This window comes from Arvicanthis niloticus, chromosome 23 (genome assembly GCF_011762505.2).
Source record: "Arvicanthis niloticus isolate mArvNil1 chromosome 23, mArvNil1.pat.X, whole genome shotgun sequence".
Taxonomy (NCBI): domain Eukaryota; kingdom Metazoa; phylum Chordata; class Mammalia; order Rodentia; family Muridae; genus Arvicanthis; species Arvicanthis niloticus.
In genome coordinates this window covers 32,556,916-32,575,946 of record NC_133430.1, presented here as the reverse complement: position 1 = coordinate 32,575,946, position 19,031 = coordinate 32,556,916, and the positions used below count along the sequence as shown (strand labels likewise).

The following is a 19,031-nucleotide window of genomic DNA, read 5'->3' as shown; positions in this document are numbered from 1 at the left end:
GCAGTTGAGTTGCGTTCAGGCAATGCAGAGTTCAGTTTCATTGAGTTCATGCAGTCAGTCAAGTTCAGTTCAAATCAGAGGCAGTTTTTCTAGGCCAAGCAATTCAGTGAGAAGCCAAGAGATGCCAGTTTGAATCAGTCACTTTGGAGAGGAGTTTGAACCAGAACAGCTGAGCTGAACCAGCCAGCCAGAGTTTGGAAAGAACTAGAAAGGGTGAGCTTATTCAGCAGTAAGCCTCCAAGATGATAATTACATCTGACAAATAAAAGTGACTTTTACTCTTCCACTATGTAGGTCCTGGAGATCAAACTCCAGGTTTGTCTGGTTTGGTGGTAAGTGCCTTAACCCAATAAGCTCAGTCTCTCTCTCTCTCTCTCTCTCTCTCTCTCTCTCTCTCTCTCTCTCTCTCTCTCTCTCCCTCCCTCCCTCCCTCCCTCCCTCCCTCCCTCCCCCCTCTGGTTTTTTGAGACAGCGTTTTTCTGTGTATCCTGGCTGTCTTGGAACTCACTCTGTAGACTAGGCTGGCCTCCCACTCTGCCTCCCAAGTGCTGGAATTAAAGCTGTGCACCACCACTGCCTGATCTTTTTTGCAACTGAATGAATTAATAATAATAATAAACCCAGATAATCATCACCAATGGCTGATGTTATTCACAAACTATTTTGTATTTCAAATATTTCACTACCAGTGAAATTGTGTGTGTGTGTGTGTGTGTGTGTGTGTGTGTTTCAGGGGGAGATAAAAGCTAAAAAGTAAACCCTCTAAAATCAACAATTCAAAAAAACTTGTTAATAAGCAAGGTGAGTTTTTGGCATTTTCACTTCTGTATGGCATTTAGCAGAGAAAAGAGGTCTACTGAACACCCCATGCTCTTAGATGAAACACCTAGAAAGTACACCCTGGGAACAGAAGGATAGCAGAAGTAGTATCCCAAGGGATACTCCACTTTTGTTTGCTTATTTGTTTGGTTTTATGAGACAGGCTGTTGCCGAGGATGACCTTCAAGTTCTAACAGCCCTGCCTCTATCTCATGTAAGCTGGGATCACAGCTTGTGCCAACTATATCTGGCCAGGCTTACTTATTAAATTAAAATCTGTCAAAAATATTATAAGGAAAAAAATTAACAGGCCCAAATGTCTCAAAACAGTGATACGAACTTTTTGAACAAGATATCAGCATACAGAACTTAGCTATGCCTTCAATAAACTCCTTGGTCATGATAAGCATTTATCAAATTGAGATTCCAAGAATGTATAGTTAGTTGATTTCTAGAATATAAAGTAGTAGTACTCACCTATAGTATATGACTATAAAATATGAACACTTGGGAGGCAGAGGCAGGAAGGTCCTCTGAGAGCAGTACGTGCTTATAACCTTTGAAACATCTCTCCAGCCCCAAATTCTGGTTTGCTTGTTTTGTTGTTGTTTTGTATTACTTTTTTGTTTATTTTATGTGCCTTCCAGAGCAGAAGTTCCATGATGCTATGTCTGCTCAATTCTTTAATGGTTTGCCATTTCATCTAAATAAAAGTCAGAATCTTTAAAATGGAATTGGGCTCACTAGTAATCACAGAACTCAAGAGAGTGAGGAAGGAGAATCATGAGTTTGAGGCTATCCTGAGCTATGTAGCAAGACTCTGTATCCCTCAACTTCCACCCCCGAAACGTTCTAGGCAAATGATTTTTCAGTATTTAAGGATGGTAATGAGGGCAATTGTAGTAATAATAACTGAAACACATTACTTCAAGGGCCCAAGAATGAATATATGACACATCTAATACTGAACACTTGTTATACAGAAAAAGTTTACTCAGAGTTATCTTTTATTGACTCTAATTCCATTTTAAATATGCATACGTGCAGTGACTTTTGCACCAATGTAACTGCTAAGTCAATCAAAAGAAGACTGTACATGCTAGATATAAATCATAGCAGAATTTACTTCTTCACATACATAATTGAGTATAAATATGGTACTATGTAAACAGTAATGTAGAATTTATAAAAACTATTGTATCAAAGAATACAGCTAGTAGGTATGATATTATTTGAAAGTACTAAACTACAGAATTTACCTTCTACCTACCTGCTTTCATGACTACCTGCTCCTCTGGCTCTGCACGAAGTAGCTTTCTCGGTGCCTCTTACTATGCCAAGTGTCTCTTGCTGAAGAGCCACTCCATTTGTTGGTCCCTTGTCTACATTCTGTTTCCTTCAATATCTGAAATGTTTATTTTCTGAATTTCTTTGGGTGTTTTCTGAAATGACATTTTGTCCCCTAAGGAGGACTTCCATAACCAACATATTTTAAACTGTATCAACCCCCACTTATTTCTTTTATACACAGTTCCTTTCTGGTATATCAGATACTCTGTTTCTTCACATTCTAGCATACACTACCATGAAAACACTATGCAGAGATCTTGTCTGTGCTGCTCACTGCATATCTAGTATCTAGAACACTACTTGGCAGACAGCAGACATTCAGCAATTATCTGTCAAACATATCAATGAATCAATAGTTCCAAAGAGAAGAAATTGTAGGACATTCCTTAGATTGGCATTAAATTTAATGCCTAATAACAAAAACTTTTAGAGAAAATTCAATATATAGGAGATATTATTTACAGAAGAGAATATAAACATTAGTGACCCATTAAAATGTGAAGAAAATAAAATAAAAATATCTGATACAAGTTTAAAAATAAGTGAAAGTGTTTCATTTTTTCATGATGGAACATCAAGATAATCATCTAGCATTGACGGAACAAAAAATTATAAGTACAGAAAACAAGAGTAGAACTAAAGTAATCTAATCACAAATGGTGGGGAAAGAGTTTACAGTAAAGACAAGAAGACTGCAGGGCTAAACCATGATAAAAATGAAGCAAACAAGCCCTGGCCGGGAGTGGGGAGGAGCGGTGCTTCTTTTGCTGGGTAGTGCTGGAAATAAACCCCTACCTCACTGAAAGTAATTTAATTCCTGGTCACTGAGGATCTTCAGATGTCTCAGGACTTGTGTTCTCATTAGACGTCGTCTTACTTGGCCAGACCTGATAGTGTAGCTTCTGGGAAACCTCACCTACTTGGGAACTGAGGAAGGAAGGTCTCAAGTTCAAAGCCTACCAGGACTACAGAGTAAGTTCAAGGACAGTCTAGACAAGTTAGTGAGATCCTTTCTCAAATAAGTAAAAAGAAGGCAGGAAAGCAGCCCAGTGGTAGAGGGCCTGCCAAGCATGCTCAAGGCCTGAAGGACAGTTCCTAGTAATCCCAACCCCCGCAACCCACACACAAACTGTTCTTATTTACAGTTGTTCCAGATTACATAGCAAAAATCCTTATTTAAATAACTTAAATACAAAAACCAAAATCACCAACTGCAATGTTTTTTTTTTTTTTTCCCTCATTTAATTCTATCACTGAAGCAGAATACAAGGAGATTAATTTTGGAAGGCTCCTTCATTAGCCTGTGTCATGAGATTGCATAACCTATGGGCTATTTTTTGTTTGGTTTGCTTTTTTTGTTTTGTTTTGTGTTTTTCCCCCCAGAGAACCATAAAGACATTTGTGTTTTACCTTAACTGGGAAGCTACACTTTCCAGTGCGGACTCCTTCTTCATCTGTCTGCCACTGATGTGGACGGCTGGCTTCTGGGACATAAACATCTTTCTTTCTCCTGAAACTTTGCCGTAGTTTGTTCATGTTAACTTTTACAACCTGAAGACACAGTGAAGAAATACCAAACAATTACCTTCTTACACAAACTTCAGATGACCATTTTAGTACAAAACCCATCATCCCACACTCTGAGGGCCCACATGAGGGTGATGGCTTAGTACAGTAGCACACTTCCTCTCAGAGTGACAGTGAGTCTAAAATAGCTCTCATTCCACTTTTTAAAGACAACTTTGGTTCCCTCCAATGACAACTGCCCCCAACAAGGGTGACCTTGAACTTTTCATCTGCTTGCTACCTCTCAAATGCTGGGATTACAGCCATGTACTACTGTGCTTCAGTTTATCTGGTGCTAAACACTGAATTTAAGATTTTGTGCCTGCCAGGCACACATTTTGCCAACTAAGTTGCATGTCCAACTCTCTGTTCTTTTTTTTTTTTTTTTTTCTGTGACCTTATCTACCAATTTTTACACCTCTTTAACATCTAATTCACTGTGTCCCTTCTCCTGTGATTCATTCATTCTCAAATTCTATCCCACCCCCTTCATTTGTAGTTATCTTTATTACTGGTAGACAAGAAAAAGATATAAGTATTCCTGATTTGATGGATATTAGATAAGAGCCAGGATAGCTCAGGCTGCATGGGTGAACAGTCACTCCTTTTCTTGTCTGTAGGGCAAGTGATTAAAACTATAGCCCTGTACACCCCAGGCAAGCACTCTGTGTCTTGGAGCCTTTCCCAGTCACTTTTCTCTTTTCCTATTTAATTCTGCTCACTCCTCATGGAACCTGATAGGGATGGAACCCAAAGGCAAAGGCTACCTCCCCCAATCCCTGCTTTTTCTTTGTGGTAGCTTTGCTTAATTGCTATCATGCTTACAGTCCCCTACAGCCCCTTCAGTGCCACTGTCTACAAAGAAAAAATATTTCAGTTTGCCCCCTGTAAAAGTCTACTCATGTTCAGTGTAAGCCCAAGAGACGACAGCATTTAACAAAATAGTTATTGTTTTTCTTAGACGCCTTTACCTGGCCCTGGTCCTTCTACTTCCACATGATTCCAATTAAGCATTTTGCTGACTTTTATTACTGTACTTAGAACCTGGCACAATTTCTATTTCCTTAACAGTAAGCTGTATCCTACTTGTTTAAATGGTACCTACCCCTGAATCCTAATGTGGTGTCTGTGGTGTATGACATACTGTAAAGTTGAAGAAACAAAAAAAGACCTCCAGAATGCTGAGACTACTTTGTAGGTAGGAAAACACTACAAAATGATCAGAGTTAGAAAAGACTAGAGATATAAAAGCCCATCGACAAAGGAGGATTACCCACTGTCTAGACTAGAGTACTGACAGAATTTATTCACTTTCTGGCACAGATGTATTATTGTAGCATTTTTGGTTGCTAAATAACACAATGAAAATGTCAAAAAAATTGGTGTTACTATCTTACCACTTTTAGTACTCAAATGGTTTGTTATCAGCACTTCTACCAAGATTCTTAACTCATGCTTTAAGTAACCACAAGACTGCAGTGGAAAGGCACATCGGCCCTTGCTTGTTTAGGGGGAAAGGTTAAGGAGTCTGGAGGATTGGACACAACTCTTAGGAAAGGCTTCAGGTTCCTGTCACAATTTCAGAGATCTAGTTTATCGGATTTCCATGTAAAAAGTTTAAGGAAGCCAGGCGGTGGTGGCGCACGCCTTTAATCCCAGCACTTGGGAGGCAGAGGCAGGTGTACGGATTTCTGAGTTTGAGGCCAGCCTGGTCTACAGAGTGAGTTCCAGGACAGCCAGGGCTACACAGAGAAACCCTGTCTCGAAAAACCGGAAAAAAAAAAAAAAAAAAAAAAAGAAGAATTAAGAAATAGCCAGGTGTGATGACACACACCTTTAATTCCAGCACTTGGGAGACAGAGGCAGGTAAATCTTTGTGAGTCTGAGTCCAACCTGGTTTACATAGTGACTTCCAGGACAGCAAGGGCTATACAGAGAACAGTTTGAAAAATCTAGAGAAAAAAAGAAAAGAAAGAAAGAAAAGGGAATTATTTTGCTCTATAGGCTAATTCTTTTTAAAGTTTCATTATACTACAATTTCCAAAGATAACGATATAGAATTGGCAAAGAGTATACGTATGTATATGTGTTGTCCCTAGAAAATCATTTATACCCCTTAACTCTTCTGTAAAAGACTGATGCTGTGACTCTCATCTTTTTTTTTTTTGTTTTTTTTTTTTGTTTGTTTTTGTTTTTCGAGACAGGGTTTCTCTGTGTAGTCCTGGCTGTCCTGGAACTCACTCTGTAGATCAGGCTGGCCTCGAACTCAGAAATCCACCTGCCTCTGACTCTCATCTCTTTTATATACTTCTTTCCTCCCTAGACTCCTCTCTACGCGCCAATATTCCTCTAGTTTAACTTCATCAATTTGTTGACTCTCAAGGGTTTCTTCTACTTCCTCCAATCATTGAAAGTATTCCCTAAACAGCATGGTTCAACTGTGCTCTCTTATTCATGCTATCATTCTTTAAGAAATAAGACAAACCATCACCCTATCAGTACAATTTTTCCCCATTTGTACTTTTTAGTTCGTGTCCTTTCATTCAAATTCATTATGGGCATACTGACGTTGCTTCGCACATACTAATAACTTAAATCACCCCCTTTCCTCTCATTCCTAAAGATCTCATCTTCACCTCAATTTATGTGGTTCAATGAAAACCGAAAGCTTACCGTGTGCTGATCTAGCCCTACTGTTAAAACTAGTGCAGAAATTAATAAGACTACTTCCTTGACTTTAAGTGACGCTCTATAATAAGAGAGAAGCCCTGAAGCCTGGATTTCCTATAAGCAGTCACAATGCGAGTTAAGTTTTAGGAACCAGAATTAGTGACAGATGGTGGGGTATAAGAATAAAAAGTATTTCAAGTAGAGGCAATGTGGTGGGGTTTGAATATGCTTGTTCTAGGGAGTGGCACTATTTGGAGGTGTGGCCTTGTTGGAGGAAGTGGGTCACTGTGAGCGTGGGCTTTAAGACCCTTCTGTTGTAGCTGCCTGGAAAAGAGTGAGTCTTTTCCTGTTTGCCTTTGGAACAAGATATTGAACTCTCAGCTCCTCCTGCACTGTGCCTGTCTGGATGCTGCCATGTTCCTGCCTTGATGATAATGGACTGAACCTCTCAATCTGTAAGCCAGCCCCAATTAAATGTTGTCCTTATAAGAGTTGCCTTGGTCATGCTGTCTGTTCACAGCAATGAAAACCCTAACTAAGACAGGCAACTACGTCAACAAAAGTACAGATGCCAAAAATCTAATATTAGGGGTGACTCAGCAAGGAGTAGCAGAGATGAGGCCAAGAAATCTAAAAGGAACTAGGATTTATGGGAAATCAGAAGCTGTTTAAAGGATTTAAATCCTGACTGGGATGGTCAGACTTGTGATTTGGTTTAACTACTTTGCTAGTAATACGGAAAAACAAATCTGAAGGTGAAAGACTTACAGACAAGTTATAATGAAAACTTAAACTAGGGTACTTGGTGGAGACAAGGGAACTGAAAAACACAGCAAAGCAGTAGTGAGAATAGAGGCAAGTTGATACAACTAAGCTCCAGAATTTTTCCGCCAAGATCTGTTAAATCTGTTAAATCTCAGACCCTTTCACAGGGGTTGCTTAAGACCATGGGAAAACTTCAATACTTACATTATGATTCATACCAGTAGCAAAATTACAGTTATGAAGTAGCAATGAAAATAATTTTATGTGTGGGTCACCACAGCATGAGGAACTGTATTAAAGGGTTGCAGCATTAGTAACGGTAAGAGCCACTGTGTTAAACTATTAATTAGCTTCTGGACTACAATTGGTCAAGTTGATAAAATCAGCCTAACATATTCAATTAATGTATTCAATTCTATCTCTGTTTCAGTGCTTCACATAGGCAGTGAGCCAAGTGAATAGCAACAAGGTACAGCTTTATCACAAACAGGTAAATTACCACATATACTTATAGAACAAATAAAATTCATTTTAAAAGTTCATAGTTTTCTGTTAGAAGTTCATTTACAGGCAGATTCAGGGGAAGCTAGACAAAACAAAGTGTTTGTTTATTTGTATCCTTTGTGTTTTGCTTTGTTTTGTTTTTGAGATCAGGGCTTACATAGCCCAAGCTGGCTTCGAACTTCATGGGTAGCTGAGGATGACCTCAAACTTGGATCCTTCTGTTTCTGCTCTCCCAAGCACTGGATTGCAGATATATGATAATACAACCAGCCAGTCAGCTTAATCTTCCTTTTCTTTTCTTTTTTTCTGAGTCCTACTTTTCAAAGGAAACAATTTAGCTCTCATATAAATTTAGCTTTTGGTATATTTGAGTTGGCTTATATTTCAGTTTAACTCTTAAAAAAATAGGCTGTATGTTGGGATGCCATGGATGCTGTATTACTTATGTCAGAAAACTCTCCCGTTTACAGCACTTTCCAAGAAAATAAATATAAGAATATAATAAAACTAAAAATTATTGCTCTATTAGCTGTCAGACAAGAGATTTTAAAACAACTTTGACCCTTGGCTGTCTCTAGCTGGCATTTGAGAATAAAGCAATGACAGTTTGAATGTCCCAGTTCTCTACCCACATGCTCCTCAGTCCTGCTTACCATTTAGATCACACTCTTCAGCAGTGTGATCAGGGCAGGAATCATTTAAGGCTATTTACAAATCTGCGTATGTCATACACTTCCTTTCCTGGGGCCCTTTACTTACAAATCCACCCTTGTTTTATACAGAAGCCTATGATCTAATATTTCTTTTGGGTATCTTGCTTATGTATTTTCATCTTCCCACTTATCTCGTCCACAAATGTTTAAATACAGGATTTCACTATTCACTCCTTAAAGGTAATAGCCAGACTAATGACACAAGCCTACAATCCCAGCACCAGGAGGCAGAGACAGGCAGATTTCTGTGAGTTCAGAACCAGCCTGGTTCACAGGATGAATCCCAGGCCAGCTAGAAATCTCACAGTGAAACCCTGTCTCATAGTTTCCTCAGTATCTACCTGTGTTCAAAAAAGCCAGTGCTAGCTTATGGGTAGTCCAAGTGGCTGCTGAAAGACAATTCTAGCACTAATACTGATTTTAATAGTGCTTAACAATGTATAATAGAAGTCTAGATCCCCAGAAAAGGGTGGGTGACCCTTGGTCACTGTCATTGAGTCACACTCTACCCCTTGCCCTTACTTTGTTTTTCTTAAACATTTCTACTTTCTTTTCTCCGTCTACTATGAGAATGAAGACCATTCTCAGCAATCAGACTGTCAACATTCCAGAAAATGTCGACATCACTCTGAAGGGGCGCACAGTCATTGTGAAGGGCCTCAGGGGAACTCTGCGGAGGGACTTCAATCACCTCAATGTAGAGCTGAGTCTTCTTGGATAGAAAAAGAAGGGCTGGTGAGATGGCTCAGTGGTTAAGAGCACTGACTGCTCTTCTGGAGGTCATGAGTTCAAATCCCAGCAACCACATGGTGGCTCACAACCATCTGTAATGGGATCTGATGACTTCTTCCTTCTTATGGGGTGTCTGACATATATTAAAAACCTTATAAGGAAGGAAGGAAGGAAGGAAGGAAGGAAGGAAGGAAGGAAGGAAGGAACCACCATACCAAAGCACTGGAGAAAAGACAAAAGGGAAAGAATCTGGAAGACCAGAAGATGCACCTATGACTTAGAGCAGCGGTTCTCAACCGTCCTAATGCTGCGACCCTTTAATACAGGTCCTCATGTTGTTGTGACCCCCCCCCACCATAAAATTATTAAAAAAAAAAGAAAAGAAAAGAAAAAGAAGAGGCTCCAGGCTGCCAGATGACTGGGTATCAGAAAGGAACTGGCCACTCAGAAACATCTGCTGTCATGTTCAGAACATGATCAAGGGTTATGGTGGCTTGAATATGCTTGGCCCAGGGATTGGCAATATTAGGAGGTATGGCCGTGTTGGAGGAAGTGTGTCACTGTGGGGGTGGGCTTTGAGACCCTGCTCCTAGCTGCCTGGAAACAGTCTGCTCTTGGTTTCCTTTGGATGAAGATGTAGAACTCTCAGCTCCTTCTCCAGCACCATGTCTGCCTGGATGCTGCCATGTTTTCTGCCTTGATGATAATGGACTGAACCTCTGAACCTGTAAACCAGCCCAATTAAATGTTGTCCTTTATAAGAGTTGCCTTGGTCATGGTGTCTCTTCACCTCAAAGAAACCCCTAACTAAGACAAGGGCATCACGCTGGGCTTCCATTATGAGATGAGGTCTGTGTATGCTCATTTCCCCATCAATGTCGTTATTTAGGTGAATGGGTCTTTGGTTGAAATTCAAAATTTCTTGGGTGAAAAATACCTCTGAAGGGTTTGGATGAGGACAGGTGCTGTTTATTCTGTCTCTTGAACCCAGAAAGATGAATTAATCCTTGAAGGAAATGATACTGAACTTGTTTTAAATTCAGCAGCCGACTCAGCAAGCCACAATGGATGGCATCTATGTGTCTGAAAAGGGAACAGTGCAGCAGGCTGAGGTGCAAGATCTAAGTTACCAAGCTCCAGAAACAAGATCCTGATTCCAAGTACAATGTGGGCTCTTTGGGAACAATAAAAGACTTATACTGGGGGAAAAACACAAAACAAAAACTTGAACCTGGAACTATTTAGTAAAAACAAAGTAAGGGCGAGGGGTGGAGTGTGACTCAATGACAGTGACCGGGGGTCACCCACCTTTTTCTGGGGAACCAGACTTGTATTATATGTTGTTAAAGCACTATTAAAGGCTAGTGAGATGGCTCAGCAGTAAAGAGCACTGACTGCTCTTCTGGAGGTCAGGATTTCAAATCCCAGCAACCACATGGTGGCTCACAACCCATCCATAATGAGATCTGATATTCTCTTATGGGGTGTCTGAAGACAGCTACAGTGTACTTACATATAATAAATAAATAAAAACCTTTTTTAAAAGCACTATTAAAATCAGTATTAGTGCTAGGATTGTATTTCAACAGTCAATTGGACTACCCATAAGCCACCACTGGCCACATAGATACTGAGGAAACTGTAAGAAACTGCTTGCTCTGGCTTCTGAAGGTACAGATCCAGCCAAGGCTATCTCAAACATTATGTAATAGGTTTTCTGCTATCACAAGCCAAAGTGAACCCTACCTAGGCAACCCTGCAAGCATCTGTACCTACTTCCCTAATGCTGCAATCTTATATCTCAAGTCGTCTCTCCTTGCCTCTTTTAGCATTGCAGCCTGAGCTGGTAACATGAAGAAAAGTAGAACAGATAACAAAGTAGCAGCAATGACAGAAACAGCAGGACAATAGCCATGAAAGCTGAGCAGTCAGCAGGCCAAGCTGTCAAAGTGGTAGAGTGGCCAGGTGCACTGACAGCTGCAAGGGGGGTGGGGCTTAAAGACTGGCAGCTGACAGTGGTGGAAGTGGTGAAAGACGGCAGTAACTGCCTGCTTGACAATGGCATCAGTGATGACGGCCACAGCATAAAGAGACAGCTGAACAGTTCAAAGAGGTGGACTGGGCAAGATGAGGACAGAGGGCTTCAGGTAAACAAAGTGAAAAGACTGGACAGAGCCAGAGAAGTAACACTGCTCTCCAGAAGAGTTTTAAAAAGCTGTCAAATTTTGAAATCCTAGTACCTATGCCTGTCTGGAAGCTGCACCGCCAACTGCAACCCTGAACCTAGATAGGAACTCTAACGCTTGCAGGCCCAATAGCCGCCTTAACTAGCACGCACACATGGGCTACTAACACTAGAGAGTGTGAGCACTACCCTAGGCTCCCTGCTGCCACTATGTGGCACTCAGAGATGTAAAAGCTAATAAAGGCAGTCCTTGAGGAATTCCTCCTGGCCTTCCCTGACCTTCTGGTACCAGCAGAGCACTTACGTACCATGCATGAGGACCTGGCTTCAATTCTTAGCCCCTCAAAAACTCCATAACCAACCAAACAGGACTCTTCTTATAACTACAAAACTATCTTTAAAATCTTACATTATTAGTCCTACTGTGTATGTATATATGACGCGAGTGTGACTGCTGATGTACAAGTGCCACAGCATAGCATGTGGAGGTCAGATGGTAACCTTTAGGGAGTCAGTTTCACTGTGGGCCCCAGGGATCAAACTCAGACCATCAGGTTTACAAAGCAAATGCTTTTACCTGCTGAGCCATCCTGCCAAGCCCTAGTTTTATTTTTTAATTTGGAAAACAATTGGTGAACTGAATTCATGATTCATGAATACTTAAGTATAGTTTAAGTATACTCAAGTAACATTTTACAGATTAAAAAACGCATAGGTATATACTCAAAGCCAGACACTGCAGTGCTAGCACACCTATAAGGCTAAGATGGGAGGATCATAAGTTCAAACCCAGCGTATGCTAAACAGGGAGACCTGAAAAAATAAAAGACAACAAAACAATAAATATGGCCACCACACATTCATAGGCTGATTTCACTAGGAACATACTCAAGACTTACCCTTACTTTAAAAATAAAATTTAACTTTGTTTTACGTAGCAACAACTGATTTAGCAAGGAACATGTTGGTGACAAAGGGCAGAGATCCTGAGAATGATAACCTACTTTTCATACTGACTCTTCTCTCCTGAGCATCTGTCAAGTGTAGGAAGGTGCTGGAGTCTGGAGAAGCAGACTAGAATAAAAATACGCTCAGCCCCAAGAATGAGAAGTGAGAAGAGGGGGAAAAGTGGCAGGCGGGAGAAGAAAGCAGGAAGCAAGGAGAGGGGAGGAAAGAACGAGAGGGAAGAGGAGGAGAGAGAAGGACGGAAGTATTTTGCGTCATCTTCCACTTTTAGCCGTCTCTAATCATTCTCTTACCTTACTCACACCCCCGTTCCCTAGCCAGCGCTGTCAACAAACACTTCTAAATCATACCTCAACCTGTCCACCACTCTGTCTCCATCACCAGAACCACCACTGCCCAACTCAACGCCATCTCGTCTGGAGTACTACAAAGTGAAAACTAGGACTTATTTCTATTGGTCCTCTCTGATCAGCCATGTACATGGTAGCTAAACCTTTTTATTCACTGACTGACTAAGTGAGTGTAGAAGTCTGCTTTCTCTTTCCAACATGAGGGTCCCAGGAATCAAATTCAGATCTATACACTTGGTGGCAGGTACCCTTACCTGCTAGGCCATCTCAAGTCCCCAAAATAATCTTTTAAAAATAGATTATGGCACCATGTAAACATCCACTGGCTTTCTAAATGTATCTTCAAATCATGTTAAAACTAAGCCTTTAGTGACTCAGATGCTTAAAACAGCATGCACACATAAATATTCAGGAAGTGTTTATATACTAAGGTATGGCCCCTGTCTGACTCTTAGCTTGGAATGGCAGTCTCCTGAAGTAAGTCATTATGGTTCTTTTGTTTCCTGAAGCTTATTTCCAGTTGGGGCCTGTTGTTCTTTTTCCTGAAATGTTTTCTTCTTGACTTTTCAAGAGCTTATTTCTTTGTCATACGTCCAAGTTTTACCTTCAATGTCCTCGACTGAAGAAATCAATGAGGTCATTTTCATATTCTAAATAACCTTCCTTGTAATTCATTTAAAAAAAAAAGATTTATCTATTTAAAAGGTTTTAGAATTATTTTTACATTTCTGTCTGTGAGTGCCTTGCTTGCATATATATTTATGTACTGCATGCATACCTGGCTCCCATAGAAACCAGAAGAGGATATCAGATCCTAGTGGAACTGGAGTTACAGGTGGTTGTGAGCCTCCATCTGGGTGTTGGAAACTGAACCCAGGTCCACTGCAAGAGTAGCCAGCACACTCAATCACTGAGTCATCTCTCCTGTCCTTTACAATTCTTTTTCAAACAAACAAACAAACAAACAAACAAACAGGCTATCTGTATTATGTATCTCTGACTGTCCTAGAACTTGCTTTGGTAGCCCAGGCTAGTCTCACAGAAATCCAACTACTTCTGTGCTTGGATTAAAGGTATGGGCTTCCACACATAACCCCATTTTATTACACAACTCTTCATTTCTTTCAAAATGCTTTAACTGGTCACTAACATAAATGTTACAATCTGTATGTCATACCTACATGCTTCCCTTAATTACTAATAATACTTTGTATCCAACAAAATACTGTGTAAGATGGAAGAGTCAGGATAAGAAAATTAAACTATATCCTTGGGCAGGGGATATGGTACTTGCTTAGCACGGATAAGACAGAGTTTGGGATAACCAACGTGTGAATGTGTGTATGTACACATACATTTCATCCTTTAAAGGTTTTGAATGATTTAAGTATATGAAGACAATAGAGAAAGGGGACGTTTCAAGTAGGATGAGGTAAAGAACCACACTGTACTGTATATGTAAAAATGTGTATTTTATCAGAGGTAGGAGTTAGGAGCAATGTAGCCTTCATTTGTAGGCAGTTAGTCAGGATACAGAGCCAAGGGAAACAGTAATCTATGTCTTGGTGGAAATGGTAGTTACCTCTAACAACACCAAGGTTTTTAAATGAATGACCTAATTGGTGAGCTACGGAATCAAAACCCAAAAGCCCTAACTGGCTCACCACCAGCCTCTGTTCTTTTTACTTGCTGGTCTTCATCCCCGACATGGAGCTTGAGGTGGGCTTTCCTTAGCCTATACATGCCTGCCTATCTGTTCAGAATTACCCACTTATATATAAATTAACTAACCAAATTCATCCTGGCTTAGTACCTCATTTGCATACAGATAGAACCAAACTTACCCATTCTTAGGACACAAACACCCTCTGCTCCCAAAGCATTATTTGGCAGCTCATTAGAGAGCTGATTCTTTACTTCTCAATAACCTTGGCTTGCCTGCCCTTGTAATTTGTCCCTGTTCCTCATTCTTCTTGATCATGAAACAGAAAACTTGGCTCTGACTCAAGAAACTGGTAACACAAGATACCATCAACTGCAAAATGTACCACTATTTTATATTTCACTAAAAAAATGCTGAACATGATAATAAATGTTCATTAATTATGAAAAATTCATCAAAAGTAAAATGAGAGACACTTCCTAGTTACAGAGATGTTAAAGTTTATGAGGACAGAGGTAGATGGGGAGGAAAAGTATAGATAGAAAGAGAGAAAGGAAACTCGTTCTATCAACAACACTAAATGAGTTTTCTAGAAACCACTGTCAGTATGAAGACACGGCTCACTGGTTATTTATTTAAGCCTTTTCAGCATTAGGAGAAGCCACTAAGCCACTGTCACACAGCAGCTGCTATGGACTGACTTCATTTGCCTGCTCACCCTGGCTCATCCCTTTAGCCTTAGACTGTCTAGATCATTGTACTTTAGATATATCTCTTCTTGATTATAGAAGATAGTTGAATCTTGTTTTGTAATTCAAATTGAATATGACAGAAAGATACACATGAGTATATACACACATATACACACTTCAAAATTTAAGACCACATGTGGACTTATGGACTACAGATTACAGCTCATTATGAGAGAAAGATAAAGACAATTATAGAAACCTCACACTTGAAAATATATATAATTAATAATAAAAAGACTCATGGGCCAGGAGCATTTTAAAATTAGATTAGAAAATAAAACTAGGATACCTCTGCTTAGCATATGTGACGACCTGGGTTCCATTCCTAGCACCACAGAAAAAAGGAGGGGAAAGAAAGGTTGATAAGTGTCTATCTTAAGGAATCATAAATAGAAAAAAAGCTCATAAAAATGAGAAGAAAATAGCATTCCTAATAACACTTTAGGCTATACAGCCAATTTTCTCACTATAAAACAATATAATTAACAAAGCTGTATTTAAAAAAAAAATCTCAAGAGTTATTAGCTAACAATATGGAGAAGGAACTACTAGACAAAAATGTATGAGAAGGGCCGGCAAATGGCTCCGCAGCTAAAAGTAGTTAAGAGCACTGACTGCTCTTACAGAGAATCGAGGTTCAGTTCCCAGAATCCACATAGTGACTCACTACTGTCCACAGCTCCAGTTCTAGGGGATCTGATGCCTCTTTAGATTTCCAAGTGCTCTTGTACACATACTGTGCACATACACACAGAATAAAATAAGAAAATACTTTAAAAAAGAATGGGAGGGCATGGATATGAGCAATACATCCACCCATATATACATACATGCATCTATATCAAGCACAAAGTTAATCTATGAACACAGACTTACATGGGGAACCATGTCTCCTATGCTCCCTTATGAATGAATGCAAGGCTCTGCCAAGTCTTCCCTGCCATTACGGCCTCATACTTAAGAAAGATGTGAGCCAAACCCACCTTCTCTAAATTGTTGCTGTCAGGTGTTGTCATCACAGTGATGCAAAAGTGACCAATACAATACATAAGGTACCTGTAGGTGTCGGACCTGTAAACTGCTACTCAACATGATTCACAACAGATTTGAATTCCATCAAATTAATGACTTTTCTCTAGGTCTAATTTATTAAATCTTAATTTTGATTTGTATATTGTAGCCTAAACTTTGTTCAAATAAATGCACTATTAGATAATTTAAAATAATGACAGTCTCTTTACTAGCTGTTAGAAGATGAAACTACTTAGTGTAGACAAGTAGAAATGGTTCTTCCATGTATTAAATTACACAATGTTCACGATAATCTCATCAGGTGAACACAGCACTATTACTGTTTTACAGAAAGGGAAACTCACGCATAAGGAGTTAATAACCTTCCCAATGTCACACAAGTAAAATAGAAGCTTAAAAAATCTCTCCAAAATCCACATCCTTAGCTACTATGCTACACTGCTTCTCACAGTACTTTAAAGAGGAAAGACGTAGGAAGGACAGAAGTGAAGAAATACTTAAGCAATATTAATACCAATACAACTCATCCTAGGTTGGTGCATCACAAGTGTCTAAGCCTTGATCAGTAGTTTTGAAGTTGGACAGACCTGGCTCTGAATCTTGGCTGTGCCTTTTACAAGCTGTGTGACTTTGGACAAATTTCGTAACTTCACCAAGTGTCAGTTTCCTCATCTGCAAAATGAGAATAATAAATGTCTTACACAATTTTTCTTAGTGATGCAGGCACAAAAAAAAAGGTTTTCAACTTTTGTCAGAAAATGGCTTTACTGTAATGAGAGTGCACTGAGTCTGAGCAGCTTCAAGATCCACACGCTGAGCAGAAACACAACACAAATGCCACAGATACAAGCCAAATGCATTAGGGATCAGACTCCGGGCTTTGCAGGCACATTCTAGTCTACGACTGCTATTGAGACACACTCCCAAGCCTAACCACTGGAGCCTGGGAATAAAACAGAAAAGGGAAGGTCAAGGGATAAGGGACATAAAAGAGCAACTTCAGTGTCAAAAATTCCTGGCACTATTAGGAAGGAATTTTTATGGGAAGAAAAGAGAAAGGGTAGAAAATGGACCCAGAGATGTAGAATGCAAGGGAACCCTACTCGAAGTGACAGAGGAATCTCTATGATTAATCCTAAAGACTTACCCACTTTTTCCTTTTTGTCCCCTCCTTTCCAGTTTGCATCATAAGTTTTATTTCTGATGCGGGACAGATTCTTTCCATCCCTCAAATGTATATTACATGTCACCATGGAAGGGCCTAGGATGCAGCTCCCATCTCCAGGGAAGGTGAGAGAAAGATACAGACTGGGAGTAGTCCAGGAATGTTCTGCAGTTCCTGGATCTCCTACCCTCCCTTCTCAACAATTTACTCTCATCCATTCGTTAAAAAGAAAAAAAAAATTAACAAAACAAAACACACGATAAGTATTGGGCAGGGGTGTCCCAGTCATCAATCCCTGGACATCAAGTTATGGGTCACCAATGTTGAAGTGAGGGGGAGGGGAAGAGTGCCTCAGATCATTCTTGAATTCCACAAAGATACCCTTGCTTACAAGGGATTTAAGAAAAAAGAAGAGCTGGTGCCCCACAGGGCAGCCTAAACCCCTAAGGAAACCTGGGGGTGGGGGTTGTTGCAGGCTGAGGCAGGGTAGGAGTGCTAGCCTCAGGTTGGGCAGTACAGGACAGGATCACGCAGACACAAGGGGAACCTCAGAAAAATGCAACTGAATGTGGGCTCAAAGGGGGCTGAGTAGGACAGAGCAGAGAGGACCACCAAACTACCATTTTTTCCTTTTTTCATATCAACTAAGACAACTTTTTTTTCATTCTCCTACAGCAAACAGAAGCTCTTCTATGTGTTAAGAGTCATTTAAAATTTGATATTTTTGTTCTATATATTTCTTCCAGTGCCAAAGAAAATTCAAGGCCAGTAAAGGATAAATATAGAATTACAGTTAAGAAGTGAAATTGGATCTTCGCAATGAAGCATGGTGAAAAGAAAATCTGTTTTCTAAAATTTTGTTTATAGATTATTTTATTTTATGAGTATGAGTGTTTTATATGTGTGTGTGTGTGTGTGTGTGTGTGTGTGTGTGTGTGTGTGTGTATGTGTGTATCACAAACACACTTAATGGTTGTAGAGGTCAGAAGAGGACATCAGCTCTCCAGGAACTGGAGTTACATACAGATGGTTGTGAGCCAAACTTGGGTCCTCTGAAAGAGCAGGCAGTACTCTTGACCACTGGGTCAACTCTCCAGCCCCAGGAAATCTATTCTTAAAAATGTTTAGTGTTTATATAATGTGTGTGAGCCCATGTGCCACAGCATATTTGGAAGTCAAAGACAACTTTATGGAATCAGCTCTCTCCTCTTTCTTCCTTTATGTAGGGTCCAGTGATTGAACTTGGGTGCAACATTGCCTTCACCTACTGAGCCATCTTGTGAGCACCAAAGTAGAAATCTGTATACTGAAGGTCTCTGGTTCATGAGAGCTATTATGTATGCAAAGTAAAGTTATAAAATGTTTTTCAAGACTAAGAACAATTCAGATCAAGTATTTATGGAACATTTACTATGTGCAATATAATTATAATATTGAGAGTATCAGGAGAACAGAAAAACAGTAATATCATCTCGTTAGGTTCTCACAATACAGAAAATATATAAAACCAAAAACCTATATAACATTAAAATGCATTTAGAAAGAAACAAATTGCTACCTGCTTTAAAAGTTGAGATTACTGAGTTAGAAAAAAAGTGAAGAAAGGTTTCTTGAAAGATAAAACATTAAAAAACAGACAACCCTAAGTTATGAATATAAAAAATATAAATACAAAAGTTATTCTTTGGTCGAAAAGGTTACATATTGACTATTGGTTACTATTAAATATGAGGAGAGTAGAAAATAAAAATGTACTAAATAAGTCAGAATATTTTTGAAAAGATTGACAATGTAGCGAT

The 19,031-nt window shown here is 39.6% G+C and overlaps 1 protein-coding gene across 14 annotated transcripts in view; it reads right to left on the bottom strand.

Moving 5' to 3' along the window:
• Numb (NUMB endocytic adaptor protein) overlaps nucleotides 1-19,031 on the bottom strand; it is a 119,080-nt gene that overhangs the window by 42,360 nt on the left and 57,689 nt on the right. For 9 of the 14 annotated variants that reach the window (XM_076921721.1, XM_076921733.1, XM_076921730.1 and 6 more), the window contains 2 exons: nucleotides 16,655-16,739; nucleotides 3,580-3,720 (listed from right to left, as the gene is read on the bottom strand). In XM_076921721.1, the coding sequence (XP_076777836.1) occupies nucleotides 3,580-3,705 (126 nt within the window). In that variant the 5' untranslated portion in view covers nucleotides 3,706-3,720; nucleotides 16,655-16,739. Of the gene's footprint in view, nucleotides 1-3,579; nucleotides 3,721-5,569; nucleotides 5,590-15,324; nucleotides 15,361-16,654; nucleotides 16,740-19,031 lie in introns of those variants that run through there. The other 5 variants (XM_076921722.1, XM_076921727.1, XM_076921728.1 and 2 more) reach the window with 3 other exon arrangements.